Below are 22,634 nucleotides of genomic sequence, written 5' to 3' on the forward strand. Positions count from 1 at the left end.
CCTAACTCATAGTTTTAACAGGGTCCTCCATCCTTTACATGAAACATTATATTCGAGAACAAAAACGCATTTCAGAGTTTCCAAAGAGTTAATGGCCAAAGCTTATATCCCAGGCAGCATAGGACCAAGATCATCACACTACTGTCAGCCACGGCAGACGGTGGCTCCTATAGGGGTGGCCGAAGTTGTGAGGTCTGTTGCGATGGCTTTAGTCTTTAGAGTAGCAATGCAATTCGCCGGACTTTTATTATCTTTGCTGGGATGGGTTTTAGCCATTATTACAACTTATTTGCCACATTGGAAAAACCTCAACCTGGACCTGAACGAAATGGAGAACTGGACCGTGGGGCTCTGGCAAGCCTGCGTCACCCAGGAGGAGGTGGGCACGCAGTGCAAGGACTTCGATTCCTTCCTGGCCCTGCCCGCCGAGCTCAGGGTCTCCAGGGTCCTCATGTTCCTGTCCAACGGGCTGGGGCTCCTGGGCCTGCTGGCCGCCGGCCTCGGCCTGGACTGCTTGAGGCTTGGAGAGTCGCGGCGAGGGCTCAAGAAAGGACTGCTGATCCTGGGAGGGACCGTGCTCTGGGCGGCAGGGGTCGCGGCCCTGGTCCCGGTGTCCTGGGTGGCCCACAGGACGGTCCAGGAGTTCTGGGATGAGACGGTGCCGGAGATCGTGCCCAGGTGGGAGTTTGGGGAAGCCCTGTTTCTGGGCTGGTTTGCTGGCTTTTTCCTCCTCCTGGGAGGGGGCCTGCTGAACTGTGCGGCGTGCTCCACCCAGGCTGCCCGCGCTTCGGGCCACTACACAGGGGCAGAAACGCTAACACAGTGCCCGTACCTGGAAAATGGGACCGCAGACCCGAGAGTGTGAGACTCTGACAGGACCAGAGAGGTGCATCTTTTCACATCCACTATGATGTGGAGTCTTTGTTATGTCACTCAATCTGTGCAGCTCATGTGTTCTCATTAAATAACTGCTTTTCTATTCTAGATCCCCCCTGCCCCCTCTCCCCAAATCTGGAGAAGTAAGAAAGAGGCGAGTCTTATATGTAAAAGAAAATGATCATGGTAAGCATTACATAGGTATGAGCAAAAAATAAGTTCATTGATCTGGTTATTTAAGTCAAAAGGTGGTGATGGTCCATTGTAATCAGTATTAAGTTTTAATGTGTTAATTTTGTATTAGAAACTCTTTTGTTTTTGTTGGTGGCTGGAAATAATAATATCTAGTTTCTATTTTCTAAAGGAAAAACCCATCTCAAATCCTTTGAACACCCTGCATTAGCGACAGCACATGTTCAGCTTATCCCCAAGTGTTATTGCCCCAACAATGGCTTTGGTCTCCTTTGAACAGAGGTGGTTTGTTTGTAGGACATTAGCAGGCCCCCCGTGTGACAGAGTTTTATAGGGCTGATGGTTTTCAGTACTTTATAGCACTCTCAGACTCAGAATACTGGCCAGTCTCCTCTCTTGTCTCTTCCTTCAAAAGCCTCAAATCTAAAAAAGACAAACGATTCCAAAAATATTTTGCGCTAGATATCTGGATATTGACAGTTCACATGCCCTGATAAAAACTTTCCTTTGTTCAATTAAAGAGGATCAGCATGGGGAGATTTGCTTTAGGGGTGTACCGACCAAGATGTTGATTCTGACCTACAAAGTCCTATTGCTTAACTTTTCCTGCAACCCAGAAAGCACATTTAAGCAAAGAAAAAAAAAATGTGCGTGCACACGTGCATGAATTGGACAGGAAGGCACGTAGGCGAGTGGACTTGATATTTAGGGCCCAGGATGGTTTCATGTGTTATGCGGTGTAGACTGCTTGAAGGTCTTAAAAAAAAAACACCTGGTTTAAGGTCTAGAGGAGATTTCTGATCGATTTATTTGGTTAAGACGGATTTTTTTCTTGAACCTGCTTCTAAAAAGTGACCACATTCACTATTCCCGCGACACGCGTGCTGAAACAGGAGAGTGATTAAGAGATGGCAATGTGACAGGTGCAGTCAGGAAGACTTGCAGAGTGGGAGGAGCCGAACCAGAACTGCCCAGGGACACCCTGCATGTAGACTCGATTCTTGGACTCCTTAGAAAGCTCGGGAGCCCCGGGAAAGCCACTTGCGTATTAATGACAGAAGGAGGATGAGTCCTGCCTGATGTGATTTCCCAGACAACTGCCCCGACGCCGGGCGCTGGCCACACCTTGGCGTTGCTGGTTGGCAGGCTTAGTTCCCTGTCCTCTTCTGAAGCCCCGTGTCAACACGGACTCAAACAATAGCCACTCTGGCAAGAGTCCTCGACATACAATGAAGCCGCCTTGCCGAGCTCCGCAGTGACAGCGTTGGGGTGTCCCACTCCACGCGGCCGCCCCAGGGCAGGAGCTGGGTTCTGGCTCCGGTGCGGGGCTGGGGGATGATGGCCTTGGAGCCCCGAAGCGTGGTGCAGTTGGCGGGGGCCTCCTTGTCCTTGCTGGGGTGGGTCTTGTCCTGCCTTACAAACTACCTGCCCCAGTGGAAAAACCTCAACCTGGACCTGAACGAAATGGAGAACTGGACCGTGGGGCTCTGGCAAGCCTGCGTCACCCAGGAGGAGGTGGGCACGCAGTGCAAGGACTTCGATTCCTTCCTGGCCCTGCCCGCCGAGCTCAGGGTCTCCAGGGTCCTCATGTTCCTGTCCAACGGGCTGGGGCTCCTGGGCCTGCTGGCCGCCGGCCTCGGCCTGGACTGCTTGAGGCTTGGAGAGTCGCGGCGAGGGCTCAAGAAAGGACTGCTGATCCTGGGAGGGACCGTGCTCTGGGCGGCAGGGGTCGCGGCCCTGGTCCCGGTGTCCTGGGTGGCCCACAGGACGGTCCAGGAGTTCTGGGATGAGACGGTGCCGGAGATCGTGCCCAGGTGGGAGTTTGGGGAAGCCCTGTTTCTGGGCTGGTTTGCTGGCTTTTTCCTCCTCCTGGGAGGGGGCCTGCTGAACTGTGCGGCGTGCTCCACCCAGGCTGCCCGCGCTTCGGGCCACTACGTGGCGGCAGAAACGCAGGATCACCGTCAGCACCCGGAGACGAACAAAACCCACCTGAAAATCTAAGCCAGAAAGCATCAGTGCCGTCCACTCTTCAAGAGACGCTCACTCCTCTCTGGATTTGGTAGGATCTCCTGCTACACAGCCACCTAGTCACTGTTGCTTTTAATTTTCTAAAATGCATCCCCCCGACCCCAACCCCGTGGCTATTGCCTTCTTAAATTATCATTTCCTTTTAAGACAGTAAAACACTTTTATCTTCTCTTCTGAGTCCAAAACCACTCAAGACTTAATAGTAATCACACTCATTACTGGGGATGAGTTTTCTCAATTTTAAAATAGATGCAGTGATTGCACAGAACTGGTAAATAAAACATTATATTAGTGCTTACATATCTTTGAAGGTGTTATTCATAAAGATGAATCATTTTGGCAATTGGGAATGTTACTGCTAGTCATTTACTGCGTTCAAGTGTGTAAAATCACCTATTGTATTGAAACTGAAGTCGTTGCATGTTTATGGAGAATGTACATTAGAGCATACTAAAAAGTTGCTGGTTCTTTGAAAGCTGAGAGGTGAGAGACATGGGCCGCATCGTCTCCTTGGTAATCGGAGACCTCAGTGCCTCTATGGAGCCTTCCCGAAAGCCAGCCACATTCCTTCATTCTGCCCTCACCCAGGGCAGAAGCAGAGGGCAATCTGGTGCCTGGGGAGATTTCATGGAAAATCTGCCACACAGGTGTGCTTTGGCCTGGGTGTCACGGGCTCTGGGGTAGGAGCCTGCTGTTGCCCTCAGCCCTGGCTGTCCCCCCCACCCGACCCCCGCTCTGTGGAGCAGCCACAGGGGGCGCTGCAGGTCAGGGTCAGGGTGCCTGGGGAGGCGGGTGTGGGGGGCTTAGGGTAAGGGGCTCCTGAGATCACTGCCCCACGGGAGCACAAGGCTGGGATGGGCAGGGACCACAGAGCTCACCTTGGAGACGCCCTCTTTTACTCTGCACGATGAAAACAGGCTTTTTCTATCAGCAACACGGATCGCCCAACCAAGAACTATTCCCAGCAAACTGCTGGCTTGAGAAGTTCCTTCGTGATAGAGTTAATATTTGCTCAGTACCTGGCTCAAGTAAACTCTTGTTGGCACCAATCACGGAAGTTGAACAGTAAAGGACACTGAAATTAAGTTATGAGGCAATATGCATCTTTGTTTTAAAAAAAACAAAAAACAAAGAACAAGAAACACTGAACTTTCTTCCACCCACAGACACAGGAAAAGTGCAGAAACCAAAGTTAATCTATGTGATGTATTTGCATACTTTTACAGACGAGACAAATTAAAACAGAAACATATTCAGAATTTAACCTGATTAAATATTTAGTTCAGTCCTGAGCTTTTGATATTTAATACAATATAAAGTAATAGCAAAAAAAAAAAAAGATTTTAAATTTGATTTGCATGCTACAGAGATTCAGCTAAACTTTGTTCATTTGGCTAGCAATATTTTTTTTTGTACCTGTAACTTAGATTCTGATATACAAAATTATAATAATATACTGATAATTCAGACTTGAGAACTAAATATTACATTCTTTTTACCCTGTGCAGAATAGATTCTACCTTTAAAAAATAGTATTTATAATATTAAAATTCATATGGTTCATATGGTTTTGTGATCAAGTTATTAAAATGTTTTGTCACTGTGAATCATCTGGGTTAGTACAAATATGATAGAATTGTTAAAAGCTGCCTATAAATACATAACACCATTGCTGATTTTTAAAGTGTGGAGAAGGATTATATTAAAATAAGTTCGTTTCTCATGTTAGAAATGAGCACATTTTGTAAAATAAAACCAAAAACATCTCGGTCACAACTGTTAACTACCAGCCTGAGACAGATTTTATTCTTTTATACTTGTCTGGAACTTTTTGTATCACAAAAAGTTAACAGCTAATCTGATGAAGACTTATAAAGGTGTAAATATTCTGATATAGCCTCTTCTATGTCAAACATTTAAAATGGCCAGAACCGAACTATATATTAAACAGAACATAAATAAGACCGTAAATAAATAAATGAAGAAAATAAAATCGTACGGTACAACTACACATAATTCTATAAACATTTTCACGGTCAAACTAAGACGCTGAACACAGCTGACCTTCATTTATTTTAGCTCTACATTAAATAAACCTCTGTCTTTCACATTTGACCTTGACAAGGTGAATGGTCTTCTCTTTCTAGTTTTCCTTAGTCATCTGATAGGATGAACCGCGCAGCCCTGAAGAACTGAGTGCAGCCAATTCACGAGGCTTAGTTTTGTTCAAAGTAGTGTCACCTCCGGTTACAGCTTCAAAGACATTTAGATAGAAGTGGTGGGACAGCCGAGGAAAAAAAACAATTAAAGTTCTAGGCTCAGAAATTACCTAATTTGAATTTGCATTCTGATAAAATGAACTTTCCAAAATATGTATAATTACTTTCAAGAAACTAAAAATTCTTGCCAGGGATTCTATCTTAGAAATAGAATTTATCTTTTTTTTTTTCTAAGGGGTCCATTCCTTTAAGATGATTTTTGCATTTCTAAAAAAAAAAAAAAAAAGATTTAATTTGTTATATAAGACGGCTAACCAAAAATTGCCTCTTCCACTATAACTGAATGATAAGGATGATTTAAATTGCATAAATACTTTTTATTTTAAAAGCCTTTACACTGGCAGAGCTACACTGCGGATTTAAGCCGGGCCTGGGTTGGATAGGCTAAAATTCTACATAGGATGACACTTGACTGTTTCTCTCTCTCTCCATTAGTTCATCTAGAATTGTTTTCAGAAACAAACGTCTTGGCCTTTACTTCCAGTGAGTAATCTCCCCAGGCACACTCTTCTCTTGGCCTCCTTACCACAAATTACAGATAGGATCCCCGAAAAATGAGAGCTGCAAAATAATTTCTAGTAAATGTTAGAAGTCTGTTTAATAAAGTCTAAAAAAAATTTTTTTTGGCAACTTTGATTCAATCAAGATTCCTCTTTCACCGAAGGAGTGCATTTCCCTCCACACGGCTGGCGCTGTCTCTCCCTAGGGGACCGGCTGTCCTGGGCGCCACCCTCCTACAGCTCCTACGTCGGACAGAACCTCAGCAGCACAGCCGGAAACTCCCCTTTGAACACGTACACAAATCCAGGTTGTGTTAGAGGCAGCAGGTGCTCGCTGGCGAGCCCATCTGAGTGTGTTTAGGGTACCTGGCTTTCTCCTTGCCTCTCCCTACCCTTAAGGTGACAAATCACAACATCTTCACGGTAGCCAGGAGCACTGCTCCTCTGTGTTCTGAGATTCTCACTCAGCATTTTGTTTCCTTTTGACTAACAAAAGGACAAAAAGGAAATTGTTTTAAGGAAACAAGGGCTCCAACACAGGTGACAGGAGTGAGTGCAACACCTTGTTTCAGGGGGACTTGGAGCTGTACTCCCATTTGACTTCAAACTCAAAGAGCTACCCCCCACCCCCAGGTACAAAAATACCACATGGCCTGTTGCCATCCTCACAGTCTGCTCATGAGACAATGAAGGAAAAGCCAAAATCGCCTTCTGCTACACTGAGTTAATTCTCAACAGTTGGTTCAACAGGATATACGCTGGGCGCTGCCTTTATTCCATTTTTACAAAACGCAGCCCACTGGCAATATGTATGTACTGGACGACATTTGTGTACCAGATTATTCCATTTTGGTTATCTGATCTTTTTTTCTTCTTTAAACATACAAGAATTACATTCAAGGTACTTTACAAATTAACATGTTGAAAATCTGATGTGAAACAAAAGCTCTTTAAGAGTTGACAGTTACGTTACAAAATGACCCCCACCCCCCACCCCCCGCCAAAACAAAACAAAACAAATGTTCGGTCTTGTACCCTCCCTAAGAAGTGAACAGGTGACAGGATAATTTCTTTAGGGGTGCAATCATACATCATCAGCTGGCAGGGACGGGATGCTTATCTTCGCCCGGGTGAAGTAGGCAATCTTCTCCCTAGAATTAGGGGTGAGAAATAAATCAACTTGAATGTGATGTCGAAAATACTCGGTGGCCATTAAAAATAATCCCAACAACTCCAGCGCAGTCTCCTCGAGCCTGGGTAGGAGATGTTCTCCTTAGGTGGAACTCCGTACAATCAAGATGGTCCTTCCCCTTTACGGGGGGATATAAAGAAGAACGGCAGCTCTGGCTTACGGTAAGTCACCTACAGACCAAGGCAGTCAGCTCCTTCCTGCATTTCCAGCGTTAGTTTTTCAACCATCAGGGGGTCAGTCATGAGTGCTTCTAAACCAGGTACTTTGCATCTACTTTGCGTCTAGAAGATGCAAGATGTCCAAAGTCCCAGGGAACTTCTCAGGGAGCTTGTAGAAAAGTGTATTATACTGGGAAAATTCTTTAATATCAATACTATGCTAAGGTAAGGGCCACTTGCTGAGTGATACCTTGACCCCAAATGAGGGGAAAAGGAGGCACGTGAGTGCAGTAAAGGTAGATTTGTCCTGCGTCCCAGAACAGGGATAAGAAGAAACAATCCAGAAGGGAGAAGCCAAGAAAGATTGGCTAGAATGGTTTTCAGAGGTTAGGAGAGTATTGAAATAAATGGATAATAAGTAAGGTTTTAGGATTGTATAGTCCCCAAAGACAGGAGCAATATATCCACTTTTATGCAAAATCCTCACATCGTACATAGTATCCCATCAACACACATTTACTGAGGATGTGTGATGTTATGCAAGGTGTGCTGGTAGCGATAAAGAAAAATGAAGCAAAAAAAAAAAATAATGCATCAGCCTTCCTTTGAGAAACTAGGAGTCCATCTAGATGGTGGAGGTAGCCCTGCGTCAAGAAGCAAGTGCTAAAAAAAAAGAAAAAAAAAAAAAAAGAAGCAAGTGCTTAGGTGTAAAAGCACTAAAGACTAAGGGAAGGAGGGAGAAGAATGGGAGAGTGACACAATTGTGGGAACTGAAACAACAGCTGACTTTGTGGTTTGCGTCCTTCGTAATCTGTTCTATTCCATAAGACATGAAGGCAACACTTAAAAAAAAAAGGCAAGGGAGTGTGACCATGATGTTACCGAAGGCCCATCACCCCGACTCCTGACTTGGAAGCTCCTGTGACAAATTGGGACACAGGGCACAGGGTGGGACGCACAGGTGGTGGAGCAGGTGCCAGCGGCGGGCGCCCCAGACGCCCCGGCCCCCGGGGAGCATCCTAGGAGGAAGGCCCCGGGAGTGTCTGTTCAGTGAGTGACAACAAAAGCCCCGACATCCTGTGCCTCTCTGTCCGTCCTCAGTGAGATGTGCCAGCTGCTCCTAAGAGCAGGGGCACCCTGAGTTCTTGGGACCAGGCGCTAATGGGTCAGGGCGCCGCCGGGGGCGTCTGTGACCTTGGAAGGAGCAGATGGAAGCATCACCCCAGTAGGAGAGGATTCGGGGTCTCCTACGCTAACGCACTTCCAGCATCACTCAGACCACACGAGGTCAAGCCCAAGTGGGGCGGGGCGGGGCGCTTCACCTGAAGGACTGCACCTGCCGAGGCACCTTCCGGCTCTGCTCCCGGAGCCGGCACACGTCCTTGGAGACCTGCCTCATCAGCTTCTCCGCATTCAGACCTTGCTTCTGCTCTTCCTTGGACTGTTCAGCCTGGCAAGAGAAATAAAAACACAGAGCCCCACGGAACTAATTAGAAAGTTCTGAAGACACAGAGCCTGGGCACTTAGCCGGGAGGGCGGCGATGAGGGTGTGTTCTCCCACCGGCAGGGGTGACAGTCGCACCCCCCTCATGCAGCTGTAGTGCAGTCGCAGGTTTATTTCACTGCATTTCAAAGATCTCACTGTGCAGGTAACGTGTGATCATCTTATTACGTCTGGAAAACCTAAGAACAGAAATGAAAAACTACTTCCAGCACTATGACCAAGAACTATCTCCTAATGTTTCAACCTCTTATTCATCTTTCTGAATTTTTTATCTTACCCATTGTAAAAGCAGTTTACTGAAGCAGGATTTACACACCAGGTTAGCTTCTTTTACTTAGAATTATGGATTTAAGGTTCTTACATGTGCTTCCATGGCTTGAATGCTCATTTCTTTTTAGCGCTGAGTACTAGTCCACTGTTGGCAAGTACCACAGTTTACTTATCCATCACCCACTAAAGGACACCTTGGCTGCTCCCAAGTTTTGGCAATTATAAAGGAAGATGCCATAAATATCCATGACCCTGACTTTCCAACTCCACTGGGTCACTACCAACGAGTAGGACTCCTGGGCCCAAGGTCAAGGGCATGTTTATTTAGTTTTGAAATGTCAGCCTGCACCTGAAACTTAGACAATTTTTTATGTCAATTTTATCTCAATAAAGTTGGGGTAAAAAAGAATAATAATAATAAAAAGCCACACCATCTCCAAAACTGCGGTACTATGTGGGATTCCTGCCAGCAATGAACAAGAGCTCCTGCTCTGCCATGGATTTGCCAGCATTTGGTGGCAGTGAAGTGTCAGTGTTTTGGAGTTTGGCCGTCCCAGTAGATGTGTGGTGGTATCTCATGGTTGTTTAAATTTGCAGTTCCCTAAACACATAGGATGTGCAGCATCTTCTCATATGTTGGGTAGGGTCGTGTCAGTCCTCCAACTTTGTCTCCTTCAATACCGTGTTGGCCATCACGTGGCTTTTGTCTCTCTGTATAAACTTCGGAACCAGTTTGTCTCTATCCACGAAATAGTTTGCTGGGGTTTTGACTGGGATTGCATTAAATGTATAGGTCAGTTTGGGAAGAACTAACATCCTTTTTCTTTTAAGTAGGCTCTATGCCCAGGGAGGAGCTTAAACTCACCACCCTGAGATCAAGACCTGAGTTGAGATCAAGAATTGGATGCTTAACCGACTGAGTCCCCCAGGTGCCTGGGGAAGAACTAACATCTTGACAATATTAAGTCTTCCTATCCATGAACATGGACATTTGTTTAGTCCTTTGATTTCATTCATCAGGTTTTGTGTCTTTCCTCATTTAGATCTTACACATATTTGGTTAGATATTTAACTATTTCATTTTGGGGGGTGCTAATTGTATGATATTTTTTATTTCAAATTCCACTTGTCCCTACAAAATATAGGAAGCAATTGTTTTTATTTATTAACCTTGTATCTTGCAGCCTTGATTTCTACTCTAATTTTTATTTCTTTTCTTCTGATCGCTTTGGATTTAATTTACTCTTTCTAGTTTCCTAAGGCAGAAGCTTAGATTATTGACTAAGTCTTTCTTCTTATCCTGTATATACATTCACTGACTATAAATTTCCCTCTAAGTGCTGCTTTTGCTGCACCCCACAGTTAAATTGGCTTCTCATTTTCATTTAGTTCAAAATACATTTTCTCTTGAGATTCCTTTTTCTGACCCATGTGTTATTTGAAAATGTGTTGTATGGTCTCCAAGAACTTTGGGATTTTCCAGCTATCTTTCTGTTACAGATTTCTAGTTTTATTCCATTGTGGTCTGAGAGTAAACACTGTATGATTTGTATTGTTTTACATTTTTAAATTGTACTTAAGGCACAAAGATGGTCTCTCTTGGTTCAAGTTCCATGTGAACCTGAGGAGAATGTGAATTCTGCTGCTGTTGGATAAAGTAGTCTATGGAAGTAAATTATAACTAGTTAATTAACAGTGTGGTTAGGTTCAACTCCGTCCTTGCTGATTTTCTGCCTTTGGGTTATGTCCATTTCTAATAAAGGGGGACTGGAGTCTCCCAAGTGTTAAGAGTGGACCTACCGATTTCTCCTTGCAGATATATCAGTTTTTGCCTTACATATTTTGATGCCGTGTTGTTAGTGCATACACACTAAGGATTGTTATCTCTTCTTGGAAAACTGACTCTTATAATTATGTACTGTCCTACTGTATATTGGACAACTGTGTGCTCTGTCTCAGGTTAACATAGCTACTCCTATTTTGTTTGGATTAGCATTAGCATGGTGTATTTTACTCTACCCCTCTACTTTTAGTCTCTATGTGTTCTCTATGTAAAATGGGTTTCTTATAGACAATATATAGTCAGGTCTTGCCATTTATTCAACTCTGACAATCTCTTTGAATTGGCAAATTTGGATCATTAATGTTTAAAGTGATTATTGAGAAGTACATGACTGGCTCAGTAAGTAGGGCATATGACTCTTGATCTCAGCATTGAGTTCAAGCCCCACATTGGGTACAGAGATTACCTGTAATCTTTAAATAAATCTTTAAAAAAATAAGGTGACTTTTGATATGGCTGGATTGATATCTACCATATTTATTATTGTTTTCTTGCCATTGCCCTTCTTTGTTTGTTTTTGCCTTCTACTCTTTTTCTGCCTCTTCTGGTTTTAATTGAGCACATTCTATATTTATTCTCTCTTCTTTCTGAGCATATCAATTAAAATTCTTTTTTAAACATTTTTTAAGTGGTCGTCCAATATTCTGCAATATGCAAACCACCACAGTACTTTATGGGTAGAGTACCATATAATAAAATATTCCTAATAGCTCCCTTTTGTCCCTTCTATCATTCCTGTCATTCATTTCACTTACACACAGCATATATATGTCAGATGCATTGTTGCTATTATTATTCTGAACTGTTATGCTAGATTAAGAATAAGAAAAATAAAAGCTTTAACTTTACTGTCACTAATTCCTTCTTCAATGCTCTTCCTTTCTTTACACAGATCTGAGTTTCTGGCCTATACAATTTTCCTACTCTCTGAAGAGCTTCTGCTAGCATTTCTTGGTAGGCAGGTCTACTGACAAAAGTTTTCTCAACTTTGATTTGCCTGAGAAAGTATTTCTCCTTCAGTCCTGAAGGATAATTTTGTAGGATATAGAATTCTCAGTTGGTGATTTGTTTTTCCTCTTGATATCTTAAACACTTCTCTCTACTCTCCTTGCTTGCATGGCTTAGAAGTCAGATGTAATTCCTATCTTTGGTCCTGTAGAAGTTAAGTCTTCTTTCACTTTGGCCTCTTGCAAGATTTTTTCTGTATTTCTGATTTTTTGCACTTTGAATGTGATATGCCTACATATAGGTTTGTGTGTGTGTGTGTGTTTGTGTTTTGTTTTGTTTTGTTTTTTGCATTTATCATGCTTGGTGTTCTCTGAGCTTTCTGGTTATGTAGTTGCGTGTCTGACACTGATTTGGAGAACCATTTGATCATGATTGCTCTAAATATTTCTTCTGTTTTCTCTTTTTTGTGCTGGTGTTCCCATTGCACCTAAGTTACATCTTTGTAGTTTTCCCAGTTCTTAGAGATTCTGTTCTTCTTTCCCCCCCTCAGTCTTTTTTTTTAATTTTGTTTTGAAAGTTTCTACTGACATTTCATCAAGCTCAGAAATTTCTTCAGCCATATTTCATCTGCTATCTGCTAACAAGCTCATCAAAGGTATTCATTTTTTTAGTGTTTTTGATCTCTAATATATCTTTCTGATTCTTTCTTAGAATTTCCTTTTCTTTTAGCTTATACTAACCATCTATTCTTGTATGCTGCCCACTTTTTCCTATTAGAGCCATTAGTGCATTAATCATAGTTCTTTTAAATTTCTGGTCTCCTATTTCTAACATCCCTGCCATGTCTAAGTCTGGTTCCAATGCTTTTTCTGTCTCTTCATGCTAGGCTTTTTTGCCCTTTCAGTATGCCTTGTGATTTTATATTGAAGGCCAGATAGACATAATGTGCCGGTGAATGGAACTCTGTAAGTTGGTTTTTAGTAATGAAGCAGAGGTGTGGGGGATGTCTTCGGCAGCTTTATGATTAGGTCTGTCTTTTGGGGAGCTTGAGCCCCCAACTGAGAACTTTGCAAATATTTCTCAGTCCCACCACAGCCCTTAGATGAGACAGGGGGGCTGGAGTATCTTCCCCCAAGTTGGTTAGGTTCTCATAAAACCTTTGTAGGTTAGACTCCAGTAAAACAGTTGCTCCTGAGGGCAGGTCTGTTAACAGAATGCTCTGGCATATTTCAGAATGATCACTTTTCCCTCCCCTGCTGGAAGCACAGGAGATTTTCTTTCCTGATATTCACTAAGAGGATCTATTAGAGCTCCTACATGGGAATTCACAGAAGTGTGGGGGCTTCCCTGGAGTTTTTTTTTTTTTTTTAAAGATTTTTTATTTATTCATTCATGATAGACATAGAGAGAGAGAGAGAGAGAGGCAGAGACACAGGCAGAGGGAGAAGCAGGCTCCATGCCGGGAGCCCGACGCAGGACTCGATCCCGGGACTCCAGGATCGCGCCCCGGGCCAAAGGCAGGCGCCAAACCGCTGAGCCACCCAGGGATCCCTTTCCCTGGAGTTTTTAACTCAGGCTTGTCTACACGGAGCCTGCAGGATCCATCAATTATAGTTTTGGTTCTCCTACCCCAGTACTGATTCCCTTGGAGTTTCTGCTCTGCTGAGTTGTTATTTTCTAGGCTGCCAGTCTCTCTAATTTTGGGGGCAATGTTCTGCCCCATGACCTCATTTTCCTGACAGATCTAAGAAGAGTTGTTGATTTTTCAGTTTGTTTATCTCCTTTCCTTGTTGTTAGGGCAGAGTAGTTATTTCCTTAGAGGCCAGACCAGGAAATGGAAGCCCCTAACTTTTTAATAGTTTAATAACATCCTTTAATCGTTATAGAATAATTATTTAATTAACCTTCTGGAATCACGTATTTAAATTATTTCCATGTTGCAATGTTCGTTCACAGGGAGTTAGCATTTAAACATCTATAAATATACATTTGGTTACATTAGACTTGGGATAAAAGCAGGTATGTCCTGTGTATTTCGAAAACTATCTACAGTGAGAGTATATCTGCATGCATCTATGTCTATATAGAATTCTGCATTTAGGGGCACCTGGGTGGCTCAGTGGTTGAGCGTGTGCCTTTGGCTCAGGTTGTGATTCCAGGGTCCTGGGATTGAGTCCCACATCGGGCTCCCTACTCGGCAGGGAGTCTGTTTCTCCCTCTGCCTATGTCTCTGCCTCTCTGTGTCTCTCATGAATAAAATCTTAAATAAAATCTTTAAGAAAAAGAATTCTGCATTTATATTACCCACTATCAGGGAGAAAATAATCACAATTTTGTTTAATTTGACTTAAAGCTTAAAAACACATCAACTAAAAGGATAATTCCTTAGCTACATAAGTAAACTGTGAAATTGAAAATGAGGCTTAGGTATAAATGTGCTACTTGTTACTCCTCTTCCCTTCATATTTGGAAATTATGTGACTTATCCATTATGTGGATGCTGACCTCTACAAAGGCACTGACTCCCACTTGCCCATAAAGCTAAGAGGCTGCTTGGTTATTAATTTAGGGTTTTGGCTCATGGTTCATCTTGGGGTCTGAGCTGATTACAGGGGTCCATAAGCTTCAGAAGGGCAGGGACTGCATCTGTTTAACATAATTTATAGAAGTTCAAGTGTACAATAAAGATCTTTAAGCCAGTGGTTTGTTTTTGAAAACTGCCTCTAAAAAAAAAAAAAAAGAAAAGAAAAAGAAAACTGCCTCTATTTGCAAATGTTGCTTGGATGTTGCATTATAAAATGAATGTTATTAAGTAAAATGGCTGGAGACTTCCCACTACATACATACTTGATACAGGGAAATGTCATTTAGAAACCATCTTGTCAATGCATAAACACAGTAGATCTCTCCACCTGACAGAAATAGAAATCTAAGTTACTTTGAGTTTTGGGAAAGCATGAGATCTTATAGATATGGGAACTGGCTTTTGGCATTTGTTTGGAGTGGCTTTAAGAAAAGAATTCTAAACAGAATTTTTTGGTGGTGATACAGGCTAACTTCTCTTTTCACTTTCCCTTGTAATTCTCCCCAGGGTGCTGGGGGAAACTGAGGCAGCTAAGCATGCTCTGGAGAGCTATTGGTGCTGTCATGTACCCACACTGCTGTTCTTACTCCAGCAGAAACCACTGTCACGGTTTCTTCAAACCTGTCTCGGGTTCTTTTTGGCACATGTAATTAGTATCAGCCACACTTTCACAATGAGACCTGTGGGCAGCACAGGAATTGGGAGATTCCTTTCAAGCCCCCCTCGCCCTGCCTCACTTTTCACAGTGGCTTAAGGGTGGGACCTTGCCTGCCCTCCTCGGTGCCAGAACCCCTGGAGCCCCCACACACCTGCACTTGGTGGGGGTGCAGAGAACACAGGCTGAATGAATGAGGATCTGTGGGAAGATCAGGGTTTTGGATGACAATCTTTTTAAGATTAATGTGCTTTAGGAACTCTCAAAAGATTTAGAACAGCCTTGGGTTTTTTCCAATGGTTACTGACCACCAACCACACTCCCCAGAAGGCCAGAAAATAAAGACTGATAGATTCAGATTCAGATTCAAGCAAACACCTGACCTTTTATAACTTGAAAGGTGTTCAAAAGCCAAAGGACAGAACAAACAAAACCATCTGTAACTCAAATAACAGACTGGTGTATCAAGAGACCTTGCAAGGAAGAAAATATGACATTACGAAAAGGCACTGGGTATGAGTAGGCATTTCACAGAATAAACACAAATGGCAAACAAACATGTCTCAGCAAAATGATACCATCCTTACCTACCAGACTGTGAACATTTAAGGGGCTGGCAGTCTGAGGGACAGCAGAGTGTATGTCCCAATGCCTGAGAGTCCAAAGCCAAGAGGACTGTGCTACTATTGCCCAGGAGGAAGTGTCTGGAGTCACATCTGCCCCCAAGGGTGGGGGGGGGGTTCTGAGTGTTGGGGGAGGGAAGCTAGGGGCCGGGGAGACTCAGCTCATTTGGGTGTGCCCCCTGCCCCGCCCCAGCACCGGTCAGCCTCTCTCTCCATGGCCTCCCCAGTGTTATGCTCTAATAACACAATATGAAACGTGGTCCTGGTTACTGGAGGCCACTGGTCATGTTGGTGGCAGTTGGAGTTATAAAGGAAGTGGTTGGGAGAATTTAGAAAGTCATTATTTGTAGCTTAGAGCAAAGTCTTACAAGAGAGAGATCAACTCAGGCCAGAAGTCAGAATTGGCACAGAGAGAGGGAAGAAAAAACAGCTTTGCCAAGGGTGGTAGCCTGAGGCCTACAATCTAAATTCACTGGAAAATCCCATCAGTGAGATCCTTCTGGACTAAAAAAAGCCAAGTCCTTCTGTTATTCACTTAGGTGGTTATAAACTTAGTTAGGAGATAAGACTGGTGCCAGCAAAAAGGGGATTATAAGGATCTTGTCTTTCCATATGCACCCACTGTTTCAGGCTCAGTCAGACCAGGAAGTGAAAGAACAAGGTTTAGCCTTATAAGACACGACAGGGACAAGACCTTTCCTGCGGTTCACAGCCAAACTGACAGCGCTGGCAACTCCACTAGCGCGTATTCATGCTTTGGAAACACTACTGAATCCATAACAGTGTCCCAGAATGCACAGAAAGGCTCACTTCCACATTGTCCATGACTGAAAATTCAGGAAATCGTCATTAGAATAAAGAAATAATTACAATATATCTACACAGGCGGATGCCTTCAGAAGAATGAATTACAGCAACATTACTAATGTTGAAGAAATTTTCTTCATGTAGAGCACAGAATTAAGTGGGGGAAAAAGAAGTTTTGTGATGGTTTGTCTTTATGACTCTATTGTTGGGTAACCCTTCCAAATAACACTAACATGCATACATGGCATAACAGAGAGCTGCAGCGGGGGGCGGGGGGGGGGGGGCCCTGGGTGGCTGAGGGGTTGAGCATCTGCCTTCGGCCCAGGGAGTGATCCCAGGGTCCTGGGATTGAGTCCTGCATGGGCTCCCTGTGGGGAGCCTGCTTCTCCCTCTGCCTGTGTCTCTGCCTCTCTCTGTCTCTCTCATGGATAGATAAAATCTTTAAAAAAAAAAATTTTTTTTTTTTTTAAATCAAAGAGTAAAAGAGAGCTGGCGAAGGGCAAATACCAAGGGGAATGGGACTTCAAGGAGGCAAGGAGGTTTTTTGCTTGATATAGTTCTGTATTATTTAGATTTGTTATAGTAAGCATATGTTAATTTTTTAACTAAAGAAAATCTTTTAAATTTTACAATATTCTCAAAGCAAAAAGTGTACTAACTCATCGTAAATTTGAAAACAAAAATGCTGTGGCACTTTTAGGAAAAATGAGATTTGTAAAAATTTTACTTATTCAGCATGTACTTAAGAAGAATCAATCATACTCACACCACCTTATGGAAAGCTAAATATGCTGCAGAAAGGCATTCCTCGTACTTCACTAATCATAATCCCCTGCAGTTAACTTCTGATTTTCTTCACCACAAAGGATCCCTTTTCCCAGATTATTTTTTACTGCCCCACTTTCCTCTCCCTGCTTTGAAAGATTTTGTTGGGAAAAGTGGCCTTTATTTGCTAAGTAATAATCCTCTCTTGACTTTGCAATTGATGAGATACTCTTGCTGTCACTGGGAGCTTCTGAATTGATATAATTCAAATTCAAAGGGAACAAGTGGGATCTTTCAGTTACTTGTGAAGTCTTTTCTTTAGCAAATGGATTAATTTTCCATTAGGTCCCAGAGAAGGAACCATCGACTTGGTAAACACAAACAAATGACTTCTCCCGCGATGGTCTTTCAAACTGGTAAATCTGGAAGCAGATACAAGTGTTGCTGCCCTACTAATTCTTGGTAACACAGAACATGAATAAACCAATCTGAAAAGAGTCATCTGCTATCGACTTAAACAATGGACAGGTCGGGAAAGGCCAGAGGAACGAAGGTTCATGCTGAATATGCTCAGGTAAGAAAATCTGGGGCAGTTTTCCCCAAGATGTCCTTTATCAGATCAGAATTACAGGAGCTCCCCACTTCCCTGCCCCCAGTCCTGTCCTGTCTTCGGTCACCTTCCACAGGGTGGGAACTGTGGGGGTCTGTTGTACCCTCTGCGGAAGAGCATTTGTAGGACGGTCCCTCTAAGTAGCCTGATGGCTGCTGCCTTCACAGCGTATTTGCGGGCACTACAAAATCACTCGGAAATCTGGTTTTGTTCTGTGCAACAGAAGGCTGGCCGTGGAACATATTCCTTTCACTGCTGATTAAGAGTGTACTTCGTTGAAAATTACATTTGTCTAGGTGTTTATAACCTGTATCTACATCTGTATCTTTCTCTCAAAATCTGGGTGACAAAATACATCATAAAATTTTTGTCAGCTGTTAATCATCAAGAGTAGCCAACTTTCAGGCAGTGGAATTTCAATGCTGAATACATCTACTGTAATCACCAAGATTTCTTTCGTTCAATGAGGTGTATTAGGATCTTTGACACCTAATTTTTTTCGCAGATTCTAGCTTTAAAAAATGTTAACATCTGTATTATTTTAAGCTTTAAGAAAAGCAAGCATCACAGAACTTCAGCGTTTTGACAGGGGAACAGTCTGAGGAAGAAAAAGAAATTTCTGCTTTGTAAGCAACATGAGGCTCCTTTGGAAAAGTACTGACCCTTCCTCAGCACCTCTCTCCCCTTCTTGCCCAGCAAGTCGTGATCAGCTGCCCAGTTCACAGGATCGGAAGCCACTTCTTATGCCCCAGATTCCAGAAGAGTGTGATTAACCTTTAGTTTATGCGATGGGAGCCTGACCTGCAGAAAGGTCCAGTGATTTACTTACAGCCACGTTGAGAAGTCTAACGGAATAAGGGACACGATCCGACCTGAATTTATGGTCCTATGCTTCTCACTCGGCTTCCTGAGGGGTTGTACGATACACGTAGCCACTAACTCTGATTTGGTTTTTATTCTGAGCTACAAAACAGACCTTTGACCACAAAGAAGAAAGGTTATGGAGTGCGACCCTGAGACCTGACAGCTTTCCTGACAAGGGAGGCGAATCCAGGATCTGCTGCTGCCTTCAATGACCTGCTTTTCTGGGAACTGTGTTTTTTATGGCGATTGGCAGGCTTTTTGCTCACCGTTAGGCATTTTATGACCGTGCTGCTGAAAATCTCACAAATCCCCACTACTTCAGGGAAATAGTGGGAATCAAAGGGCAGCATGCCTGCATATGTGCTGGAGTGTCCGTCCGCATGTATGCAAAGAAGTGGATGCGGAAATGAGGAGCAAGCAGGAGAGTTAATAGTGGACACCAGCTTTTGTGGCCCTGATGAAAGGAACACAATTGAAATAATCTGTATTTTCGCAGACAAAGCTATTCCAAACTTTAGTGGTGAGGAAACAAAGTACACAGCTCAAATGGTCACTATACAGAGTGGGTAAACACAAAGAAAAAGCCCCATCTGTACTCAGGAATCAGATTGTTTTACGAGGATATGAATGCACCTGGCTTTGAGGGCTCCATCTTCCCTGCTGCTTGACACAACAACTGACTTTAGGGAGAAGGAAGAAAAGACGCAGGGACAGCGGGCTTAGCACAGCTTCCTACAGTTTGGTACAAGCGCTGCTCTAGTGACCTGTGTAAGACCCAACTGTGGACGGACACTTTTATATAGAAAAGCTTCAAGGAATCACATCACCTTGGACTTTAGAATCCTCGAAGTATTGCAGGTGCCCTAACAGTTTGGCTTCTGGGCCACGCTGCTTTCAAGTTCCACACATTTCTCTGTATCTTATATTGAAAACATATTAGATTCAACCTCAAACAGATCACGGATTTTGCAACTGGAAGAGATCTTGAGAGGTCATCTAATCCAATCCTCTTATTTTGTAGATATGTATGTAAAATCCTATTTGAGCACAGGAAAAACAGAAGCTGCAGACATGCACATTTTTATGCATTTTATAAGGCTGATCTTTTTTTTTTTTTTTTAAGATTTTATTTATTTGTCGGAGAGAGGGAGCACAATAGTGGGAACGGCTGGCAGAGGGAAAAGCAGACTCCTTGCAGAGGGACTCGATCCTAGGACTCTGGACCATGATCTGAGATGAAGGCAGACACTTCACCGACTCAGCCACCCAGGAGTCCCAAGACTGATTTGTCTTGATTTTATTAGACGAGAAAGGAAGGAGGTGTGACAGGAAGAAAGGGAAATGGCAATGAGAAAGTAGGGTTGGCAAAGTCTCCTCCTTCACACTTAGACCCTCATCGAGAACCTCCAATGTCTACCAAAGACTTTTTCACCAGATATCATCAGGCGGGTAGAGAGCTCAGCCCTGTATTGTGCACATAAATACAGGGTTTGTCTATATGAGCATCAACTTTTCCAACAAAGGACTTTGTACTGAGCTATTAATAGTGCCCCAGGGGTGCCTGGGTGGCTCAGTTAGTTAAGTGTCTGCCTTTGGCTCAGGCCATGGTCCTGGGGTCCTGGGATTGAGTCCCACGTCAGGCTCCCTGCAGAGCAATTCTCTCCTCCTCCCAGAGGACGACTGTGAGATGAGGTGTTCATGGCTTCTGGGTGGGGTGGCCCTACAGCAAGCAGGGAGCACCCAGGGGCCATCTCCTCCCTCCTCCACTTGCCTCTGCTGTGTTCCTGGGGCTGCCCCCCCTTAGTGATGCAGTGCAACGGGAGTGTTTATCCCACTCTCCGCACAATCACAAGCCAACTCTCTTTCAGCTCTTCTTTTCCCTCAGTATCTTGCTGTGCGAACTGATTAAGAAACCAACTAAGTGCCAGTTCATCAGATAGACGAATCAGAAAAGCTTCTATTAAGATATAATTAAATTTCTAAGCATAATCATCAATGCAACTTGTGTTAAGGATGATTATAATCACCAGTAGTTTATTATGGGGCCAGAAGCATGCATAAGTAGGTACAATTTAATGACTAAGCAACTGCAAATTAATATAAAACAAACTACTATTTTACAAAAAAGAATTCTCAAGTGTCACTCTTAAGACACTTCCCAAAGCTAGAACGAGACCTGCTTACATTCTGCATAGGGCAAGACTCCAGAGATCTCGAATCTTTGCACTCATGCTGCAGACAGGAAAAGCCCAGGCGGCTAAAAGGGCCAAGTGCCCCGTTCCTGCCTCATCTAAATGCATCCAATGTGGTGTGAAAGCTAACTCGGCTGGCGAGGCCAACTACACGTGGCTTCGTACAGAAGTGTGTTGGGTTGTGTTGGGGTTTTAAGCATGCGAAATCCTCCCATAGCTACAGCAGCACTTTCAAGGAGACACTGGTTCTGAGGTCGGCACGGGAGACACAGCACCAGGTACTGCAGCCACTTTTTAGATGGTGACTCACAATGGGGACAATCAAAATGCTAATAATAAGGAGAAGAGAGGGGGAAACACTGCCCACGTGACATAAACAGCTGCCCGAATGACAGCTATCCCAGTTTGCAGGGAGGTCACTCGCAAGGGAATTTAGTTCAACTTTGTATTATGCCTGGAAAATCTGCCCAACGTTCCCATGATGACTTCCGCCAGGGAAAATGTATGATAGGCCTGAAAACCAAGGGCAGTCAGGGACCTCGGCAGCCTGGGAAGTGTGAGCAGGCCCCTCTCTCCCCATCACGGCCTTTATCTTCCAGATTGTGACCGTGAACATTACACAGGAGCTGGGATCAGCACCGTCTGTCAGGATTGTTGAGGCTTGGGCACGAAGCGGTGCTTCCCTAAGTCCCTAGGTTTGACCTGATAATATCCCTGAGCCCTGGTATTCCAGGGATACTCGGTCTCAGGACCACCAAAGGCATAGCTGGGACTGAGATCCCCACACCACACCATGCCTGACCTCAATGGCAGGGCCTCGGCCTCAGGTGGCCAACCTCCCCTAAGGCCACCAACTGTTTCCCATCTCTCTCTCTCTCTGCTGTATTTTTTTCATCCACCAGCAGGTCAAGAGGCAACTGTGTATTCTAGTGGCGGACAAGGGGCGAGCAAAACTCAAAACAGGATAAAATCAGAGCTGGCAAAGCAAGTTCAGCAGGCTTTAATGAGGCAGGGGAGACTTTTGCCAAAGTGGGACGGAATATCCACTGTAAGGTTCTGTAACACAGAAGCAGCAGGAAGGTGGCCTCGTCGGTCCCTTGGCGTATTGACGGGTTTGCCCACTAGGTGCCCAGGAGAGAAGAGACTTCCTTTAAAGAAGTGTTTCTCCTTTATATGGTGTAGTTCTGCTCAAGTTCCCCAAGAAAGCCCTCCCAGAATTTTCTGCAGCTGAGGACATGCATTCTCGACTGTCTCATTAAAGGACATTAAAATGAACATGTGTGCATCAAACCTCAACTCTTCCTTGAGCGCAGGTTTTTAGAGACACAGCAACACATCTGAGTCAGCCCTGAAGCTCTCTTTGCTTGTTGGCTTCTATACCTCTCCGTTTTCATCTACTTGCACTAAGGATTTCTTTAATGAGGAAGGAAAGCAAGAGTCACCCTAAAAACTTGCATACTTCCAATCATCTACTTAACACCAGCAAAAGTCTTAAGAGTTCTAAGCAATCAGAGACTAAGGCCACTTAGGAAATAGTGCATTTACGATACTTTGATCTCTGAAAGGATGCTTCAGCCCTGCTGCTTTCCATCAGGATCAGACAGCTTGGATCCTGCCCAAGCTCCTCTCATAATTTCTGGAAAGTGGACTGGCCAGTGTCGCACACACAACTCCACCACAGGCTTCCCAGAGAAGCTACCTCTTAAGAAACCTTCAGTGGCTTCCCATCACAGCATTCACGATT

General features: G+C 43.9%; 3 protein-coding genes across 4 annotated transcripts in view; 2 read left to right on the top strand and 1 right to left on the bottom strand.

The window, feature by feature from the left end:
* The first annotated feature begins 202 nt into the window (after positions 1-202).
* Positions 203-865, top strand: LOC112934786 (putative claudin-24). The gene has a single exon (XM_026018295.1). It carries the CDS (start codon positions 203-205, stop codon positions 863-865), a length of 663 nt encoding a protein of 220 aa, XP_025874080.1.
* Positions 866-2,403: 1,538 nt separating this feature from the next.
* LOC112934739 (claudin-22) lies at positions 2,404-4,822 on the top strand. The gene has a single exon (XM_026018209.2). The coding sequence runs from the start codon at positions 2,404-2,406 to the stop codon at positions 3,067-3,069; it is 666 nt and encodes a 221-aa protein (XP_025873994.1). The 3' UTR covers positions 3,070-4,822.
* Positions 4,178-22,634, bottom strand: part of WWC2 (WW and C2 domain containing 2) — a 205,613-nt gene continuing 187,156 nt past the window's right edge. For both annotated transcript variants that reach the window (XM_026018206.2, XM_026018208.2), the window contains 2 exons: positions 8,548-8,675; positions 4,178-7,026 (listed from right to left, as the gene is read on the bottom strand). In XM_026018206.2, the coding sequence (XP_025873991.1) occupies positions 6,960-7,026; positions 8,548-8,675 (195 nt within the window). In that variant the 3' untranslated portion in view covers positions 4,178-6,959. The remainder of the gene's footprint in view (positions 7,027-8,547; positions 8,676-22,634) is intronic.

The sequence above is a fragment of the Vulpes vulpes genome, chromosome 7 (assembly GCF_048418805.1).
Source record: "Vulpes vulpes isolate BD-2025 chromosome 7, VulVul3, whole genome shotgun sequence".
Lineage (NCBI taxonomy): Eukaryota > Metazoa > Chordata > Mammalia > Carnivora > Canidae > Vulpes > Vulpes vulpes.

Coding starts and splice junctions, on each gene's coding strand:
- LOC112934739 (XM_026018209.2), top strand. CDS start 2,404: ATGATGGCCTTGGAGCCCCGAAGCGTGGTGCAGTTGGCGGGGGCCTCC.
- LOC112934786 (XM_026018295.1), top strand. CDS start 203: ATGGCTTTAGTCTTTAGAGTAGCAATGCAATTCGCCGGACTTTTATTA.